General features: G+C 34.0%; 3 protein-coding genes across 7 annotated transcripts; 1 reads left to right on the top strand and 2 right to left on the bottom strand.

The window, feature by feature from the left end:
* Positions 1–1,105: 1,105 nt before the first annotated feature.
* Positions 1,106–5,031, bottom strand: LOC133703746 (coatomer subunit epsilon-1). Its single transcript, XM_062128379.1, has 7 exons — positions 4,736–5,031; positions 4,554–4,643; positions 3,413–3,564; positions 2,867–3,002; positions 2,629–2,784; positions 2,377–2,456; positions 1,106–1,455 (listed from the first exon to the last, which is right to left on the bottom strand). The coding sequence occupies exons 1-7, from the start codon at positions 4,898–4,900 to the stop codon at positions 1,362–1,364; spliced, it is 873 nt and encodes a 290-aa protein (XP_061984363.1). The 5' UTR covers positions 4,901–5,031; the 3' UTR covers positions 1,106–1,361.
* A 6,799-nt stretch (positions 5,032–11,830) lies between these two features.
* LOC133703436 (uncharacterized) lies at positions 11,831–15,909 on the top strand. 5 transcript variants are annotated; one of them, XM_062127939.1, is made up of 3 exons: positions 11,831–11,989; positions 12,717–13,593; positions 15,487–15,909. In XM_062127939.1, the coding sequence occupies exon 2, from the start codon at positions 12,726–12,728 to the stop codon at positions 13,584–13,586; it is 861 nt and encodes a 286-aa protein (XP_061983923.1). In that variant the 5' UTR covers positions 11,831–11,989; positions 12,717–12,725; the 3' UTR covers positions 13,587–13,593; positions 15,487–15,909. The 5 variants fall into 5 exon arrangements, with proteins under 5 accessions (XP_061983923.1, XP_061983924.1, XP_061983922.1 ...); XM_062127940.1 differs by having other exon boundaries at positions 12,708–13,593; XM_062127938.1 differs by having other exon boundaries at positions 12,694–13,593.
* Positions 15,910–16,517: 608 nt separating this feature from the next.
* On the bottom strand, positions 16,518–18,646 carry LOC133703435 (beta-amyrin 28-monooxygenase-like). Its single transcript, XM_062127934.1, has 3 exons — positions 17,424–18,646; positions 17,125–17,312; positions 16,518–17,032 (listed from the first exon to the last, which is right to left on the bottom strand). Exons 1-3 carry the CDS (start codon positions 18,361–18,363, stop codon positions 16,712–16,714), a joined length of 1,449 nt encoding a protein of 482 aa, XP_061983918.1. The 5' UTR covers positions 18,364–18,646; the 3' UTR covers positions 16,518–16,711.
* Positions 18,647–18,958: the final 312 nt, after the last annotated feature.

Genomic DNA, 18,958 nt, shown 5'->3' with positions numbered 1-18,958 from the left:
TGGTTGCAGGACTAATATGAGGTTCGTCAAACGTTCAAAGAGTAATTTCTGACGAATGGCCTGAAGGAAAGACCAGCATCAATTTCCTCCATTAATGTGGTATGATTTTTCCACAATCCATGTTTTCAACTATGGACACCTTGTATCAAAGTCCATGAAATGCTAATTCTGAAGAATAATGGAAGCTGAATAATCGTCAATAAACAAAAAAAGAAAAGAAAAGAAGGAAAGAAAGAAACAGGGATGGCTTGAGTTTTTCTCTCTGAGCATGAGTTCCATTCATATTGATGGAAAGTTCAAGGTCAAGTTCCTATATTTTTGTGAAGTCTTCTTGCAAAGATTTCCATGGTCAAATGGTTTGGTTTTGATTAACGTATTACGTTGAAAGACTGCTGCGGTTATTTAGCGGTGCAAACTGCGTTTCGCATAAAATGTGCCCCGCGTAGTCAAATGAAAACTAATTACTCGTTTGTTCCGTGGAATATGGTTTTCTAAAATTTATTTTTTAATTTATTTTATGTTTGATTATTATTAAAAAAAGTTAGTTAATAAAAAAAATTTAGTTTAATTTCTATAAAAATATTTTTCCTTTTATTTTGTATGAAAAAACTTTTTAAAAATTATAAAAAATTTAAAAATATTATATTATTTACTATATATTATTTAGATTATATCAAATTTGATCATGTTATTTATTTTATTTAAAATTTAAAATTATATATTTTTTTAAATTCTATCATTTTTCAAAATTTTTATTTATTAAATTTAATATATATTATTTTATTTAAAATAATTTATAAAATTAAAATTTTTTTTTAATTTTATTCTAGTTAAACTTTTTAATTTGTAAAATTTATTTCTTATTATTTTAATAAACTTAAAAAAAAATTAACAATTTATTTTCTAACTTATTTTTCATGACAAAACTAAATAATAAAAAATATTTTTCAACTAATTTTTATGATATTATCAAACATGGAAAAAAAATTAATTCACTTTTTAAAAATTTATTTTTCAAAAATACCACTTGTCAAAATGAAATTAATTTCCAAAAACTAAATAAATGAATGTGTAGAGGGAGGCGACGACATGTTACAAGATCACATCAGAAGAAGAAGAAAAATAGCACTGTCAAGTTTCAATTACATGCAGCAGCAGCAAAAATAACATACTTTATCAAACAAGACTTTGGCAAATACCACTAATAAGTAGATTTGAGCTCTACATCAAAAACATACTTTCCAGGTTCAGTTGTATATTTCTTGGCTTTATAAAAGGTTTTGCACAATCCCAAAAAACAACTGTGACAAAAGTGAAGCAACAGCTTTCACCTTGTTAACTATCGCCAAAACCACAAAACATCAAGCAACTGACTGAACTGCTCTTTCAAAGTTGTCTTCGGCGGATGACGCTCGTTTAACAAGAACGTGGTCTGGATGTGAAAGCTTCAGTTGGCTGCAGAACACGGGGTCATTTCATTAATATGATTTAACATGAGAATCTCGAAATGGATCTTGGAGAGACATTAAACAGATGAAAAACTCGTTGGGACAAAAAACATGTTATAGCCCGAATGATAACGGGATACGTAGCAAACCTAGTTAAAGCTAGAAATTTCAAGCCACCAAGATAAACAAAAATCTCAGTATGCTTCAGTAAAAGCTGCAATCCAATTTATGCAGCAATGAAACATTTGTTGTTTTCTTAAATATCTAAGATTATGCACAATTGGGTAGATATGGTCATAGAAAATAGGAGAGAAGTTCCAGAAGATGCAATAGCAATTGGGGGTGAGCACTGGGTAACTAATTTAAAAAAACTGCAGACCAAATGTTATGCAAGGCTAACTTCTTGAAGCTGAATGTAAAAGCAATGGGTCTACGCCCTTTTATTTCAGCATGGATAATAGGCAAGCATCATTGAAATAAAGAACCACACAGCATGCCCAATGTTGTCCCAACAATTAATTGAAAGCGCAGCATTAGAACTTCTTTGATTCTGTTTTTCTTTCATATATATCCTTCTGGGGTAGTGCACCCTGCAAGACACTATGCTCCCTTTTGGTTTCGGATGAACAAAAAAGTAAAACTCAATTCCTAGCTAGTGCTAGGGGACAGTTATCACAAATCACAACAAAGGTAAACTGATTAACTTTTTTCAAAAAATGCGCAAGCTCCTAACATCATTGTCTTGTGCTGACCTAACAACAATACAAACATGTTGACAAACTTTCTGGCTTGCCCTGTTTCCCATACTTTAATTTCTTGTTTTGGTAAAGCATTTAGGATAAAGTGATTTGGATCATAAAATAATTCATTTTAATGTGACACAAAGTATAGAATGATGTTAAAATTGATCATGCAAGAGATAACTAACCTGAGATAACGTGAAGAAGATTTGCCAATGTGAAGACTGCATACAACCAAATTGGCTAGTGTCTCTGGATCCTTTGCATCCTGTTGCAGGTACCAAGGAAAACCCAGTCAGTTATATGAATACACTGCATTCATGTATTAGTATAACATATCATATACAGACAGTCAGTTTTGTCATGTTACAGAAAACTGAACGTGGTGTTGTGAGTCGTGATCTCAGCAGACATTACAAGGTTCTTTGTTTTAAACTTGCCTTGTTTAGTGCTTCAAGCAACAGTGTTTCAGCTTCATCAAAGTTACCCATGTGCATGCAACAAACAGCCTTTCCATTCAAGATTAACCCTGTCATTGGGTATTTCTCAGAGAAATCTTGGAAGATGAGATATGCTTCCTGTATCTTTGATCCACCCTGGTTTATATAACAGCATATCAGCATGCCATCATTCCTTGAAACCTAACTAATCATAACTAAACGGAGAAGATGCACTTACAACTGCCAGATTCAACCATGCAGTTGCAAGTTGAGTTAGTGTGTGGTCCTCATCAATCTGCTGCATGATCCTCAACTGTTTCTCTGCATAGTCTGACCTGTGCATCTTGAGGAATATTTGGACATTCAATGCATGTCTGCAAAGGGAGAAACAGTACATCAGGATTAAAAACCAATAAAAGGCAAACCCAGCAAGAATTTTGTTTTATCTCATTGACATGTGCATACAGATGTGGCAATTTATGATCTGCTGGGATTTCCTTGCCTAAGTATGTGAAAATTCCCATCATTTGGTCCATGGTATTTTCAATTTAACTCGAACATGAAAAGAAATCAGGTAAGTGCCATAACAAAACCAAGAAAACTAATTCCTACAACATACATGTGTATGTAGATACACCAGAATATCAAAAACATTTCTGCATCAACACTTTAATGAATGGACAAGAACCAAGAAAATGCTAAGCATTCTAAACAGGGGGAGCAAGTATGTTTAGTTGTTTAGTTGCATAATATGCTAAACAATTCTACATCAAATTGAACTCACAGTTCCATTGTGCCTCCAGCATTAGTGTGTTTCAGAGCCTCATTGTAATCCTCCTCGTGCATGAATATGATTCCAGCAATCAACCTCAAGATAGCATTGTTTGCAATAGCTGAATCAGCCAACCACTCTTTCAAGCTTGAAATCGTGGATTCCTGTTTAATTTACAAGCAATCACTAAGACAGACTTCACACATTCTTGACCTTTATTTCTTTTACTTCACCTTACATACAATAAAATAACCAAATCATTAAAACACAACTTCTGTTTCTAATTTCTAGACATGCAAACAAGTAGGCATGCACACAAACGCACAAAAATCAACATATAAGAATATATGTTGTACAAATACAGGTGTAAGATTCTCACAATATTTGCCATAACAAAGTTTGATTATATTTTCTCAACACCAAAGATGTACAGTGTTAAAAAATTCAAACATCCGTTCTCAAATGGTTCATTTTAAATCACCCTAAACTCTACCATAATCCCATTTTTAACACGCTATTTAGCAACTCTCAAATAAGCATAGCAATTTGGTTTTATATATCTTCCAGTTTATGTTACAAGCACCAAGAATCCACAGATCATTAACACATAGCTTCCCTTTCTAGATCTACATGTGCAAACACAAGAATCAACATATAAGAATATACATTGAGCCAACACAATGGTGATTCACACCACATTTGCCATGGAAATTTTATTATCTGTCTCTTTCATTCTTTCAAATGGGCAAATCTAAGAACTTGAAAAATTGAGCATACACTCTCAATTATTTGCACGTCTTCAGATTCTTATCAAATCACTCGAAACTCCACCGGGATCCCACATTGCACACACTAATCAGCAACTCTTACATAAACTTGCAAAATAATAACCAGAACCAAACTAAGCAAAATCAGATCATTCGACCCAAAACCGATTCGCCAAAACTCAAAAACAACATTACACTCTAAACACTTGAATTCCCTAAAATTAAGAGCCCCAAAACAGAATCTTTTCTTAACTAAAATCCCACAAATAAAAAACAGATCTCACTCACCAGCACGAAAAACAAATCAATAATGCGAGAATCTTAGCAGATCATAAAAAAATTTAAAAACTTAGTAAAAAACAACAACGGATCCAACAGAATGGGACCTTGTTTTCAGGGCTTGAGAGATACAAAGCGAGCAATTTCACAGCCTGAAGTGGAGTAGCAGCGGCATCATCAATCTCATGAATCACAAGCTGCACACAACCAAACACAAAAAGTTCTCAACTTTCCTCAACAAGATAAAAAAACCCAGATCAAAAATCCAAAAGATTAAGACTTTTTAAACCTGGTAGCTGGCAAGGGCAATGTAAGAACGATAAACAAGTGAGTCACGCTCAACGGCGTCGTCAGGGGAGAGATTGGGAAGGTCGCTGGTGTTGATTGCTGCTTGATATGCTCCTAAATAGAAATTGTTACGCAAATTGAAAAGATGATCTGGTGCTCCTGCCATTTTCTTCTTCTTGGGTCTCTCTGCCTTTCTTGTAGCAACTGATTTGTGATTTCTGGTAGATCTGGAGAAGGAGAATATGGGAGTGTTTTTGTTGTTGATCCTTATATATCAAGGAAGCATAATAGAAAATGGTATGGATTTTATTTTATCTTTGGGGGTGGGGGGCTTGGATTGATGGAATAGTAGAGGTTTAATAGAGTAGAGAATGGCCCAATGGATCCCAAATGGTCCAATCCAATGGTGATTCCATTAACCTATTTGGGCTAATGTTTTTGAGATTTTAACATGGTGGAGAATCGATTTTAATATCATAATTTAATATTTTTTTTAATTATTTTTTGTGTTAATTTAGATAGATTTGGATTAGATTTAACTTCATCATTTAAATTTAGTCAAGTTAATATTAAAATCTTGATAAATCTTCTAATTGTATTGTAACTAGTAGCTTCAAAAATGAAATAATTTGAATGAAAATAACTAATTTGGAACCGCGCAATGTCTATGATTGCTTCACACCATACTCCTTCATGGACCATCATCAATTAAAGATGGAATTAAGATTGATTAAACACATCTTATCACCTTGTAATCATCTTGTGGTTGATGATAACCAAACCACAGCCATGGCGAAATTAAGCTAGAACTCTCGAACATGGGGATATCAAAACCCGAGAATGGAAGTTGAAGACTCTAGTAGAGGGATTGAAGAGAAGGATAAGGCCTGCTCGTTGCATTAACCAGAAATTTTCACTTTGACAAATGAAAATTAATTCAAATGGAAATGGAAGCCTTCTTGCTCTGCTCCATTAATTCATCCTCGTCAACATAGAAAAGCTAGCTATTTATGTGGAAAAGATGTCATGCAATGTCAAAGGAAAGATAAATCAGCACAAGATATCGGGGATATTACTTCAGGCTATATATCTTCAGCAAAAAAGCTGAAAGTTCAATGAGGAATAGCTTTTCTTTCTGGTATATCGATCATTAATGTGAATGAAAGAAACTTAAACAGCTTTTGCATGTCATCATCTTCATCTTCTTCATCACTTCTCTTCTCTTTGAGTAAGGAAACACTGTGAAAGGTGGCAGTTGCCGTTTCCCACTTTTGTTGAATGAAGGATTTGGTGAATAAGATGTTTATATATAGGAGAAAGAGTCACATTTCCTTCAGGGTTTCCTAATTAATTACACCATGTATTCTTTCTCTCTAGGGTTTGCTTCCTACTCATCACTAGCTAGGTTTTTTTGCCTTGTTTAGCATCAACACACAAGGCATATTGATGATTACTGGTGCTCTAATTAGAATAAAAACAATGGCACCAACTTTCTTTGCAAAATATAGCATGCTAATTAATGGATAGGGTTTTGGTTCCAAATATCTAGCTATAACACGACAGATAATTTTCACTTCAAAAGATCGAATATCAATCAATAAAGTCTTCACTTAAAAATTAGTTTTTCACGAGCTGCGATCTTGGCCTAGACACGCGAGCTTGAATATGAACTTGGTGTCTGAACTTTGTTATTCTTGAAAAAACAAGTCGACTCTCCGATATGTTAATTAACATTAGTAAGTAGATGTATAAGAGAAATAATGCATGAGAGAATCGAGTCAAAATGCATGTGTAAAGAAAACATTAGATATGAAAAACTATGAACAGATTTATAGATCGTCCTAATATGATCACAACAAGCGTACTGTTTCTGCATGTCAATGGTTCTGTTAGTGCTAAATCAGTACTTACTATCACACTGCTGTCTGCTCCAGTATGTTTGTCTCTTGGTTTGCTCAATTACAAGATTTATGAACCATAGCTACGAACCAGTATGCGATCAGGCTTTATTATTTTTGCAGGAATTGCAGAAGCATCCGATCCGAGGGTTTAAGGAATAATTGCTCCATGACAATGTTAATTTCAATATCCTGAATGTGGCTAAGACTAACAAATGGCAATCAAATTTCAAACAGAAACCTAAAACTCTTTAACGAGAGACTAATTCAAAACTTGAGTTTGCTCGATCCATTTTGAATTTCCCCCTTACTCTCTGCATCAGGAAATGGAATGTACAGGCAATAATGGTTTGAGACTGAGCGAGAGGGGCTAGGTTTAGCTCTTGATCCCAAAGAGTGTAGTGAAGGAAGGAAAAAACCCACCATGGCCTTACGAATCCTTGAGGCTGCAGGTCTAATTTGGAGAGAGTCGCTACAGGCAACAGGGATGATGAGACAGAATATATACTTACCCAGTGAATAAGGAAAATCCCTTCAACAGCTGCTGATAAAATTCGAGATTTGTTATGATGAAAAGAAAGAAAAAGAAGAGGCCTCCCAGGGAAACATCATCATGTCCATGGAATCAGGCATAACTTTTTGATGACAACAGTACTCTCCTGCCTTCACCTGATGAGATGCAACCCAATTTCAATTCACTGTCTGCTTAGGGTCATTAGCTTAGCCTGCCTTCACTCCATACTCGGATTCTAACTCAGTTCTTAGCCACATTACTGGTGGGGATCATGTGGAATACCTAAACCGACTCAGTTAAGTTTGAACAAGCATGGGAGAAAAGATAAGATATATGAATGACTTCATTTACAGGGATTACCTGTCCCTGGCATTGCCCGTACGTCGAGAGCTCATGAACCTGCCCTATTACAACATGTTAGGTAGTCGGTAACAGCAAAAGAAAAAAAAAATCTGATCTCATAAACCATGGATTTTGCAGCATTTCTTAGGCTGAAGATCCGTTTGTTTATGTGATGCGATATATTACGATTTAAAAGTGTTTGACGCAACAGTTTTAAAGGAATTCTACTAAAAACTCTCTTTTTAAACTTTGGTTAAAAAAATATATAATTTTTAATTTTTCTTAATCCTATTTTCTCAGATCACAATTAAATAATTTACCAAAATATCATATACACACTAGGAACTCATTCGGTATTATAATAGCAATTATTTTTTAAAGTATTTTTTAATATTGAAATAATATTTTTTTAATTTTTTTAAAATTTATTTTTAACATCAGCACATTAAAACAATTTAAAAATACTAAAACAAAATTAATTTGAAGCAAAGAAGAAAATAAAAAATTCTAATTTTTTTTCAAAAACGTTTTTAAAACACAAAATTAATTTGAAGCATTTTTTAACCGGATTATAGACACCAATGAGATTATAATTTTTTTTTCCAAAACTATTTCTTATTTAACTACATGATAAAAAAATATACAATCACAAAATAAAATATCAATCAAATACTAAAATGCTATAAAAAAAACTAAGTAACAAATGAAAATCAAAATATTTAACATTGCAACACGAGTAATTTACTTTGTTGTGTTTAATGAATTTCTCTATTAAAATAAATTGTAATAGAAAAACTTATAAAATTTATAATAGAAGTCAACATCCACATAAAATTTATTGAATAAAAAAACACAAGGTTGCACATATGAAGAAAACCAATACTTAAAAAAACAAATTTAATTTATATAAAATTAAAAAACAAATCACATAAATCATACCTAGCTCTTTAAAAACTAAACATACACAATATTATTAAAAATTCATCACAAACTAATTAAAGCAGAAACCCAAATTTTATTTGAAAAAAATATCAATTAATGCATTATTTTTTTAAAAAATGATTTTTTTAAAAGAATCAGGCTAGCTGTTGTTGGGTTTGGAAGGCCCGACCTAGATCCTGGCCCAATCAAGCAACGCCTGGCACGCAGGCCTATATATTTTTTTGAAATTTAATGGGATGAGCGAGATATCGTATGCCCCATGCATTAGAAAAAAATGACGCGTCACCTGCATCAGTATATGACGTGTCGTTAGTTCATCCCTTGAATCCAGCCATTGTGGTGGCCAGAAAAATGAGGTCTTTTTTTTATCCAAAAACTGATTTTAACCACTTCTTGGTCCAAAACACTTAGAAAACACCCTAGAGACCTTGCTAAATTAATCCACGGCCACAAAAAACATAAAATTACCCTAAAACGTGAAATCCACCCGAAACAAAAAAACTTCTTGAGCTCATATATGACTTTTTAGGTGTTTTTAAGATAAAAAAAAACATGTAATCTTAACTCCTCTCATAAAAAAAAAACATGTAATCTTAACACCAAAAAAAATAATTGTTTTGGTGGTTGGATTCCTCACCAACGAACACTTTCTCTTTCTAAGTTAAAATTCGACGATATCCTCTCTCTTTTTCAATTAAAAAAGGACTAAAAATGAGTAAATTGAAGTGTAGTATCAAAATTGAATTTATAAATTTTAAGAGACTGGTCACCTAATAATTAAAAAAGATGAGAGGCTCAAATGAATTTTTGACCAAAATTTTCAATCCACCACCTATTTGTTTTCTATTTTAGTCATATTTCTTTCAATTCAACCATCCCCTACAAAAAAAAATGCAATTGAGCTCTAATTTTTTTTTAATTATGTAAAAAAAACATTTGAGGATTAAATTAAAAATTTACAAAATTTATATTATTTTAATCAACAGTAAAAATATAAGAAAGTGAACAGTATTTTTTTAAATAGTAAAAAAATCACATATTTTAGCTTTATTTATAATAATTATAATATCCTATTCAACATTTATTATTAAGCAAAATAATTATTTAAAAAAAATCATATGATAAAGTGAAGCTCAGAGAGACGGTTCTGCTAAATTGTTGTCCATACTAAAATCTATTTGTGTTTATTATCAATGAGTATAAATTTTAAAGTATTTTATATTTTTATATTTTAAAAATATTTTTAAAAAAAAATAATTTTTTTTTATTTTTACTTGAAATTAATATTTTTTAGTATGTTTAAATTATTTTAATATGTTAATGTCAAAAATAATTTTTTAAAAATAAAAAATATTTTAATAAAAATCCTGCCATACTCTCTGTACGCTCAAAAGAATATTAATAAGAACTCTAAAACGCGTGGGTTTTTCACTGTAGTAGCAGTAGCAGGGTTTTTTTTTTGGGTTTTTTTTAACATGTTTTTTTTTCCTTTTTTTAACCCAAAATTGATTTCTTCTTCTTTTTTTCTTCTTTTTTTTTAATTTTTTGTTTCAAAATTATCTTTACTAATTTTTTTAAATATTAAGATGGTTCAAAATTTAACTATATAGTTTTTTTCTTTAAAACATTGTGAATTGCTATAATATTCTCATACATTGTTTTCTTTTCTTCTTTTTTTTTTTTTTTCAAAATGGTCTTTGTAGATTTTTTTTTATTAAGTTGGTTGAGAATTTAGCTTTGTATTTTTTTTACCCAAAATTGATTTCTTTTTTTTTTGTTTCTTTTTTTAAAATTTTTTTTGTTTCAAAATTATCTTTGCTAATTGTTTTTAAAGATTGAGCTGGTTGAACATTTAACTATGTAGTTTTTTTCTTTTAAAACATTGTGGATTGCTATAATATTCTCATATATTGTTTTCTTTTATTTTTTTATAATTTCTTTATTCTTTTTTTTTCAAAATGATCTTTGTAGATTTTATTTTTTTTATATTAAGTTGGTTGAGAATTTAGGTTTGTAGTTTTTTTTTTAAATATGGATTGCTACATTGTTTCCCTTACATAATTTTTGTTTTGTTGTAGTGTTTTTTCATATATTTTTTTAAAAAATTAGTTTTATCGAATTTATTTTTTCAATATTAAACTAGCTGATAATCTAGCTTTAACTTTCCCCATATGTTTTTTTACTTTTTATTTCTTTTTTCCCAAAATTGTCGTTTTTTACATATTTTCTTTTTTTTTGTTTTTTTCAGAATTATTTTGTTGATTTTATGTTTTTACTATTAAACTGGTTGAAAATTTAGTTTTTTTGTCTTTTTTTTAAAACATTGTAGCTTCCCTCACGTGTTTTTTTTTCCGCTTTTGTTTCCTTTTTTTTACATGTTTTTTTTCATTTCTTTTACCCAAAATTGACTTTTTATTTAAATAGCCTTTGTCGGTTTTTTTTATATATTAAGCTGGTTGAGAACTTAGCTTTGTAGCTTTTTAAAAAAAACAACACTATGAATTATTACAGTGTTTTCCTTACATGGTTTTTGTTTGGCTGCAGTGTTTCCCCCACATATTTTTTTTAAAATTATCTTTGTTAAATTTATTTTTTTAATATTGAGTTGGTTGAAAATTTAGCTTTAGCTTTCCCCACGTTTTTTTTTTGTTTTTTTTTTAATTTTCCCCATGTTTTTTCATTATAATAATTATTATAATTATTATATAACTATTTTTTTCTTTTGTTTTTTATTTTTAATTTTTGATGAGTTATTTTTTCATTTAGTTTAGTTTGTTAAAATTAATTTTCTTTCTATTTAATTATCAGACTTTCATATTTTCATGACATGTATCCTAGGCTTGACGGGTTAACTTGGTTTAATGGGTTAACCCGGTTAATTCTGGGTTAACCCGTCATTTTTTTTCTATTTAGTTATTAAACTTTCATGACGCGAATCCCAGGTTTTACGGGATAACCTGGTTTAAAGGGTTAACCCAATTAATTCAATTTTTTTTCTTCACTAGTTTTTTCTTTCCTATTGATTTTTTTTCTTTGTTTTTTTCATTAATCTATTTAATTATCACACTTTTATAACACGACCTTATAACCAGACCCACATCTAATATTTTTGGGTCTGGTATTGCAGCCAGACGCACTTAAACTTGGGTCATGCAAGTTTAATTTTATTATTAATATTATAAATATTACTCTTAGGTCCAACGTTGTAGTCAAACTAAGATTCTTGGGTATAACTTTGCAGAAAACCCCAAAATTTTTAATTTTTTTTAATATTTTTTATGTAAAAAAATAACCTGCGGCATCGCATGGGTTATGTATCTAGTACCTGACTACACCGAATCCATTCTTTATTCTACTTGACCATTTTACCCCTGCGTGCGTGTTCTAATTAACCCCCCCTCCCTCCCTCACTCTTTCAAACCAAAACGAAAAGCCCCACTCTTCACTCACGTAAACCCTAATTCTTACAGATTCCATCTCTCAGTACCCGAAAACCAAAACCTTGAAAAAGAGGCTTACAACTTCCAAGAGGGCTCCTGTAAAGAGCCAGACTTTTCAGGTTTGCCGTTTTCTTTTGGTTTTTTTTTCTGATATTATTTTTCAGCAGAAGTTTCGATTTTTGAGACCCTGTTGTTTGTGCATTGTTTAGCTTAGTTTTGGGGTTTTATGTTCGTATTTCTTGTTTTACGAGGTGGGATTTTGTTGTTTTATGTAATGGATGAGTGGAAAATGAAACCCAGATTTGGTTTTGCTGAAATCTGGGTTTTTTAGGTTTATTTTTTCTGTTTTATTTGATGGGTTTTTCGTTTTTCGGATGATGGGTGGATTGGAATGGTAGTTGTAGTGAATTTTTATATTTTTGGTGCTTGAATTTTGGAATCTAAGACTAGGATAAGTAATATGAGAAACCTTTTTTTTTTGTTTTCCAATGTGTTAAGTAATTAAATGTTTGAAGAGACAAAAGGATGGGTTTTCGTGAAGAAAAATGAAATAATAGCAGTACTATCGTGTCAAATTAATTAACTAATTTTCTGGATTTTTGTATTTAGCTAAGAATGATCGGTGTGTTGTTTCAGTTAATGAATCTCTGTAAAACTGAAAGAGGGTTTCTTTTGCTTCTCTGTCTTATCTTGTTCTTGATGCAATATGGTTGTGTTTGGAGCTGGCTTTTAAAGATCTTACTTTTGGATTTGGCGATTTGTGCTCAGACCAGAACTGTTGATACTTTTTAAACTAATGCAAGCAGTATTTGGATATATAAAGACATTTTGCTGAAGAAACTGTAGATTGCAAAAATGTCGATGTCAAAGAGTTCGAAGATGCTCCAATATATCAACTACCGGATGCGTGTGACCATCCAAGATGGCCGGCAGCTGGTAGGGAAATTCATGGCCTTTGATCGCCACATGAACCTTGTACTTGGTGATTGTGAGGAGTTCCGTAAGCTCCCACCAGCAAAGGGCAAGAAGAATAATGAGGAGCGTGAGGACCGCCGTACTCTTGGCCTTGTTCTCCTTCGTGGTGAAGAGGTCATCTCTATGACTGTTGAGGGCCCTCCTCCTCCTGAAGAGTCTCGTGCCAAGGCTGTCTCTGCTGCAGCTGTTGCTGGTCCCGGTCTTGGTCGTGCTGCTGGCCGCGGAATTCCTACTGCTCCTCTTGTTCAGGCGCAGCCTGGCCTAGCAGGTCCTGTCCGTGGTGTTGGTGGGCCTTCCCCTGGCATGATGCAGCCACAACTCTCTCGTCCTCAACTTTCTGCTCCGCCCATGACCTACCCTGCAGGAAGTGGTCTGCCAACTGGTGGTGCACCTATTGTCCGGCCACCTGGTCAGATGCCTCCTATGCCATATCCTGGCCAGGGTCCACCAATGGGCCGGGGTCCACCTCCACCAGGTCCACCTCAATTTGCTGCTAGGCCCCCACAGGGTTTCCCGATGCCACCACAGTTTGCCCAGAGACCAATGGGAGGGCCACCACAGCCACAGGTACAAATGATGAGAGGACCACCTGCTCCACCAAGACCTGGAATGTCAGCACCACCTCCACCCCGTCCTGGGATGCCACTTCCACCTGGTGGTCATGTTCCTGTTTTTGGACCCCCTCGTCCGGGTATGCCACCTCCTCCCAATTCCCAACAGCAGCAGAATCAGCAGCAATAGTGATTAGGTATGCCTACTTTTGATGTTTGATTAATGGATTTTGAATGTCTACTTGCTTTTCAATCTCTTAGACCTGGAGATTTAGACGAAGTTGATAGGATTGAGTTTGTTTAATTACATTGATTGAATGAATTTATTTATCAGCAACTTGTGTTTTCTATTTCTGCCATTTAATAATATGTTCAATAACTGGTATTATCAATCTTATATTTTGATTGTTTTGTATTGAAATATGTTACTAACTGGGTGACAGGATTTGGGTTTATAGCTTCAATGAAAACAGAATTGTTGAAAACATAAACTTAGTCATAGTGTTTCTATTCTGATGTTGATCATTTGGATAAGTAATTAATTTTGAAACTCGAATTTAGCTGTGGCAAGAAAAAATAAATTAATTGCATGTATGAGGAAGCTAGCTATAAATGTTTTTCGTGATGATCCTATTTCAGTTTTCCATGCTGCTGAAGTTTAGGTCTTGGTCTAAGATCTCGGTTTAGGAGGAATTCTGAAACACTGAGCTTGTTGCTCTTATAGTAACTGTAGTTCCCAAACTTTCTGAGCAGTTGCTTACTTCTTTTTAGTTGATGAATGAGTAAACAGTTATTTGAATTGTGACCAGGCATTCTAATTTTTCACCCCTAATGTGTTTTGTGCAATGTTAGGAATTTTCTGTTATCAATTGATTTATTACCAGGTTTGTTATTCCAAGTGTCTGCATATTCACCAACTTGATGTTTGATCTAGATAGTTATGAGTTTGGCATATGCTTTTTAACCAAGTAGAATGTGGTTCTTTTACTAAGGGGGTGTTTGAGAGTGTGGTAGCGGTTGTTTTTCAAAGTGCTTTTTGCTCAGAAATGTATCAAAATAATATTATTTTATTTTATTTTTGATATCAGTACATCAAAACGATCCAAAAACATAAAAAAATAAATTAATTTGAAGCCAATTTTTTTTTCAAATTTTCATGAAAAGCATGCTGAACCGCATCCCCAAACAGGCACTAAAGCCTTTTATTTGTTAGTTATGCCGCTGAACTATGAGTTTGAAGTGGTTGTCTGACAGGCTTTCAAATGAAAGTGCACTTATATGTACAGATGTATTAGATTCTTAATTTATGTCTATATCGTTAGAGATGGTGGGAATACATAATGCTCCCCGTCATCATTGTTCCTGTGGAATATGGAGTGTACTGACAAGGGAATATTTGACCCCATTAACACTGGCCCATACCACATTGTGTGGTGGCGCCATTTAGTCATAATCCACTTTGTAGCTGCCACTAAGTGCATAATTTTAAAATATAAGTTTCTATATACCCTTATTGATTCCAACAAACTTGAAGCATTTTCCCCAGAACATTAATCATCCATTCATCATCACCAATTCCAGGAGGGGTTGGTTTGAATGGGTCTTTTGTCATTTTATTAGTTACCCAGCATGTCATATTTGGGTTCACTTAGAATTTTAGGAAACACAAACGTGGCTAAAAGTGTTAGATGTTTTTCCTATTCAGTCTCGGTGCTAAAAGATAGCATTTTGTATCTGCTTCTGTTTGTGATTTTATTCATTGACTACCCACAGATTTCATTGCTGAACGAGTAACATTCTTAGCTCATTAACGCTTTTTTTGTGGCTATATTAAAATCTGCTTGTTTTGCTTGCATTTATTAAAAGATTTGTATATTTTTGTTCCAGCTATTTTTAGATTTGACACGACTTTTAATATTACCAAGGACTTGCTTATTAACCAACTCTAGGCAGATTTATTTGGAGATATAAATCAGATGCTAAAAACGTTATAATGCTGTCAACATATCTCAATTGTAAGATTGCATTCCAGTTGCACTGTACTCCAAGCTTGTCCTGGAAAGCTCACTTTGATCATCTTTCTCTTGCAGGTCGTATGTGCCTTGAACGTTTTCAGATGGAATTTGTAGAAGAAGGTTATTTCAAGTGCTGTCGTGAAGGTTTCTTGTTGATTTTGTCTGAACTCATTTCAACTTTGCAAGTGACTTCAATTACTGTGTATCTCTCTTATATTCTAGTGTAGGATTTGGTCGATGTTATATCACAATATGTTATTCTAGCAGAGTATCCACTACCAAGAGGAAAAGTTATATTAGCAAATCTGATCATTAGACGAAACAAACTTGGCGCAGTGCAGGCCTTCAACTAAGTTATAATGTTTGCGATTTTGGGTGCATGATGCATGTGCTCAAGCTACATGAAGCTGATCGCCTGATGTCCATTGAAAAAAAGATGCTGTGGAAATGTGGCATTGACAATTTCTTGCCTAGAGTAAATTGAGACTTGAAGTGATATATCTCGATGTTTGGTGGTGTCTGTGTTATTAAATTTTTGGGGCACTTTGTTATGTACTTCTGTTAGTGTCAGGCTCTCTGCATGCGAGTTAGCCTTGTGTTGAGCTCTTCTCCCTCCAACTAAGTGAATGCCAAGTTAAATTTTGGATGGCTGGACCTGGAACCAAAATATTTAGATTATAATGGACTTGTTTGTAATCCACTCGTAATTCACAGGCGCTGTATGTTTTTCCTAAACCTTTTTCTTTTCAATTGTAGAGATCTTAGAATCTGGCAACCTTTTACAAGCAATTCTTTTCTCGTTTTACGTTGGAATCGCGAAGTTAACAGGACCTCTGTTCGATGTGCACATGAAGCTGCGTAAGGAAAATTTTGTACACATGCAATAAAGAATGGCTTGGGATGTAGCCCAATCAGGTCTATAGAAAAAGTCAAAGTCTTTTATTTATTTATTAAAACGACAGGTTTTAGGGTTTTTTATTTAAGAATAAAAAATAGTTAAAGCTTGGGCTGCCCCCCTAGTCAACTTGCGTGGCTCCAGGTCTTGCAAGAAACTAATAAAAAAATGTTGCTGTAGTCAATCTGCAAGAAACTAGCCTGGTATTGCGTTTAGCAAAATTTGTTTTAAAAAATATATTATATTAATTATAAATATAAAAAACTTTTAAAACAACAATTATCACACTTTCATCATCTTACAGAAAATAAAAGGTGCTTAACTCCGAGTTTTGCAAGAAACTAAAGAAAGTGACATGGCCAAAGGGTGGAAAGCTACAATCCTGACAGTAGAGAAAGGTAATGGTTAAAAGTAAGCAAACCTTTCGGCTTGGCGTGACTGAAGGCGAATTGGAAGTCCCTTTTCAGGGGTTGGCATCATGTCACCAGCGATCTTTTCCACAGGAAATGCTACCTCCCATCTGAACCTCTTCACCACATTGTGAACAAAAGTCAGAATAGCTAGTCGAGCATACTCTTTTCCAGGGCACATCCTAGGGCCACCTCCAAAAGGCACAAATGTGAACGGAGGAAAAACCTTTTCATCGTCGTATCTCGATGGGTCAAATTTCTCAGGATCTGGGAAGTGCTGTGGATCCTTGTTTGTTGTGCTAACAGTCCAGTATATCTGCAAATGTAGAGCAAATCAAGAGTTAGTGGAAAGCATGATGTGTAAAGCAGTGCAGACAATTATGGACTTGAACAAAAACTATCTCGTACTTTCCATCCCTTTGGAATGGTGTATCCTGCGTAAGTAAAGTCAGTTAGGGCCTCTCTGAAAGTTCCCTGGAGTGGGGGTGTGAGCCTCATCACTTCATGCATCACGTTCCATGAGTATTTCATCTTCTGAATGTCATTCCAATCTAGCAGCTCTCCAGCCTTTTTATCTGCTGCAACCTCTATTTGCTCTGGATTTCAAGAAGACAGGCCATTGATAAGAACAGTAACATGACAATCATGTGTGTGTGTGTGTGTTGATACTCAAAATCATCAAAAACAGGAGAGAATGATTTCTTTACCCGCTAGGATCTTAGCATAAATGTCAGGCCTCTCTCCAACGTTTTTCATAAAGAAAGTCATAGCAGTAGCCACTGTGCTATATCCTGCAACTAGTAAACCCATGATCTTGTCAGCAATTTCAGCCTCTGCCATGTGTTTGCCTGAAGGGTCAGTGGCCAAGATCATGTGGCATAGTATATCCTGCACCTGTGCTCCTTTGGACATATCAGCCCTTTTCTCATCGATTATTATTCGTAGTTCCTTGCGGATTGCAGCTGCAGCCTTGTTAGCTCTGTAAAAAGTTGTTCCATAGACATTTAAAGGAATGGAATGCATCCCCAAGGTCATATCATCAAAATTGCTGACAAGCCTAGCTATACGTTCAGGATCATCCGAGCCCAAGAAAAAGCGACACGCAAGAGACAGAGTCAGTGTCTTAGCAAGAGCAAAGGCCTTGACTTCATCTTTTCCTTCCCAATAAGTCTGCATATGCAGCTGTGTGATAGAGTCCATTTTCCCCAAGTACCTGACCAATGCCTCAGGCTTCAAGAACCCTGGCGACCTTAATATTTTCGACTCAGCTTCGCGTGGAATTTGAGCAGGAGCAGCAGCTTGATAGGAACGAAAGATCTTTTGCATCGCATGAGGTCGAAAGGCAGTGAAAAGCTTCTGCTCATTGGAGAAGAGGAATTTGTGTCCACCAGGGCCACATATGACAGCAGTCTCCTCTCCAAGAATCTTAGTCTTGAAGATATCAGAAGAGTACCTCTTCATCCTGTCAGAAACAAACTTTTCAGGCTTACCAAACAAGAAATCAAGCGTTTCGCCGAAGATAGGCCATCCTAAGCTCCCTGGTGGCAGGTTCTTGGCACTGTGGGATGAGTACTTGAAAGCAAAGATGCTAATAGCTAGTGCTAGGACCAAAAAAACCATGGACACCAATAAACATATTACCTCCATGACTATTTTTTATGCTAAAGAATCTGTTCAATAGTTTTGGGAGCAACTTGTGAAGATTTGAGGTTACAGAGGATGGAATGGTGGGTTCATATAGGCAAAGATGAGTAGTGTGCTAGTCTAAAATCGCATTTAATTTTCTGCCTGCCAATAATCTTGTAGTCAAATGTGAACCATAATATGATGAAGTAACTGAAATCTATAAGAAAAAGGACAATAGTAATAAACTTGGACCCAGTTGTGCTAACATTTTAAAGTTAATTTAATAACAAACTCGAGACCTAACCTATTTATTTAATTCCATAATCTTCCATTTTATTATCTATGCATAAGAAGCATGCCATACATGCAACTAGACATCATAAAAATAATTAGCTTTGTTTTTATTTTCTATGGTTAGCAACATTCCAAAACGAAGAGAAAAAAGAAAAAGAAAAAAGAGACAGTGCTGCAGACAGAAATCTAACGAGGGAGCCAGGAGTATCTCTAAAGTCGCAAGTGTTGTCCCCTCAACCTCTCTTTGAAAAGGAGTGCTGCTCATCAAATATTCATACCGATCTCGTCTTGCACGATATTCACGTTGTTTATACCCATAATT

This window comes from Populus nigra, chromosome 9 (genome assembly GCF_951802175.1).
Source record: "Populus nigra chromosome 9, ddPopNigr1.1, whole genome shotgun sequence".
Taxonomy (NCBI): Eukaryota; Viridiplantae; Streptophyta; class Magnoliopsida; order Malpighiales; family Salicaceae; genus Populus; species Populus nigra.
The sequence above is the reverse complement of the archived record's forward strand: the minus strand, read 5'-3'. Positions and strand labels throughout refer to the sequence as shown.

Excerpts from the sequence above, each read along its gene's own strand:
- LOC133703746 (XM_062128379.1), bottom strand. The coding sequence starts at position 4,900 with ATGGCAGGAGCACCAGATCATCTTTTCAATTTGCGTAACAATTTCTAT. Across the intron at positions 4,644-4,735 it reads TTGCCCTTGCCAGCTACCAG|CTTGTGATTCATGAGATTGA; the intron begins GTTTAAAAAGTC and ends GGTTGTGTGCAG. Across the intron at positions 2,785-2,866 it reads CATGGTTGAATCTGGCAGTT|GGTGGATCAAAGATACAGGA; the intron begins GTAAGTGCATCT and ends TATATAAACCAG.
- LOC133703435 (XM_062127934.1), bottom strand. The coding sequence starts at position 18,363 with ATGGAGGTAATATGTTTATTGGTGTCCATGGTTTTTTTGGTCCTAGCA. Across the intron at positions 17,313-17,423 it reads TTATGCTAAGATCCTAGCGG|AGCAAATAGAGGTTGCAGCA; the intron begins GTAAAGAAATCA and ends CTTGAAATCCAG. Across the intron at positions 17,033-17,124 it reads CCATTCCAAAGGGATGGAAA|ATATACTGGACTGTTAGCAC; the intron begins GTACGAGATAGT and ends CTACATTTGCAG.
- LOC133703436 (XM_062127939.1), top strand. The coding sequence starts at position 12,726 with ATGTCGATGTCAAAGAGTTCGAAGATGCTCCAATATATCAACTACCGG.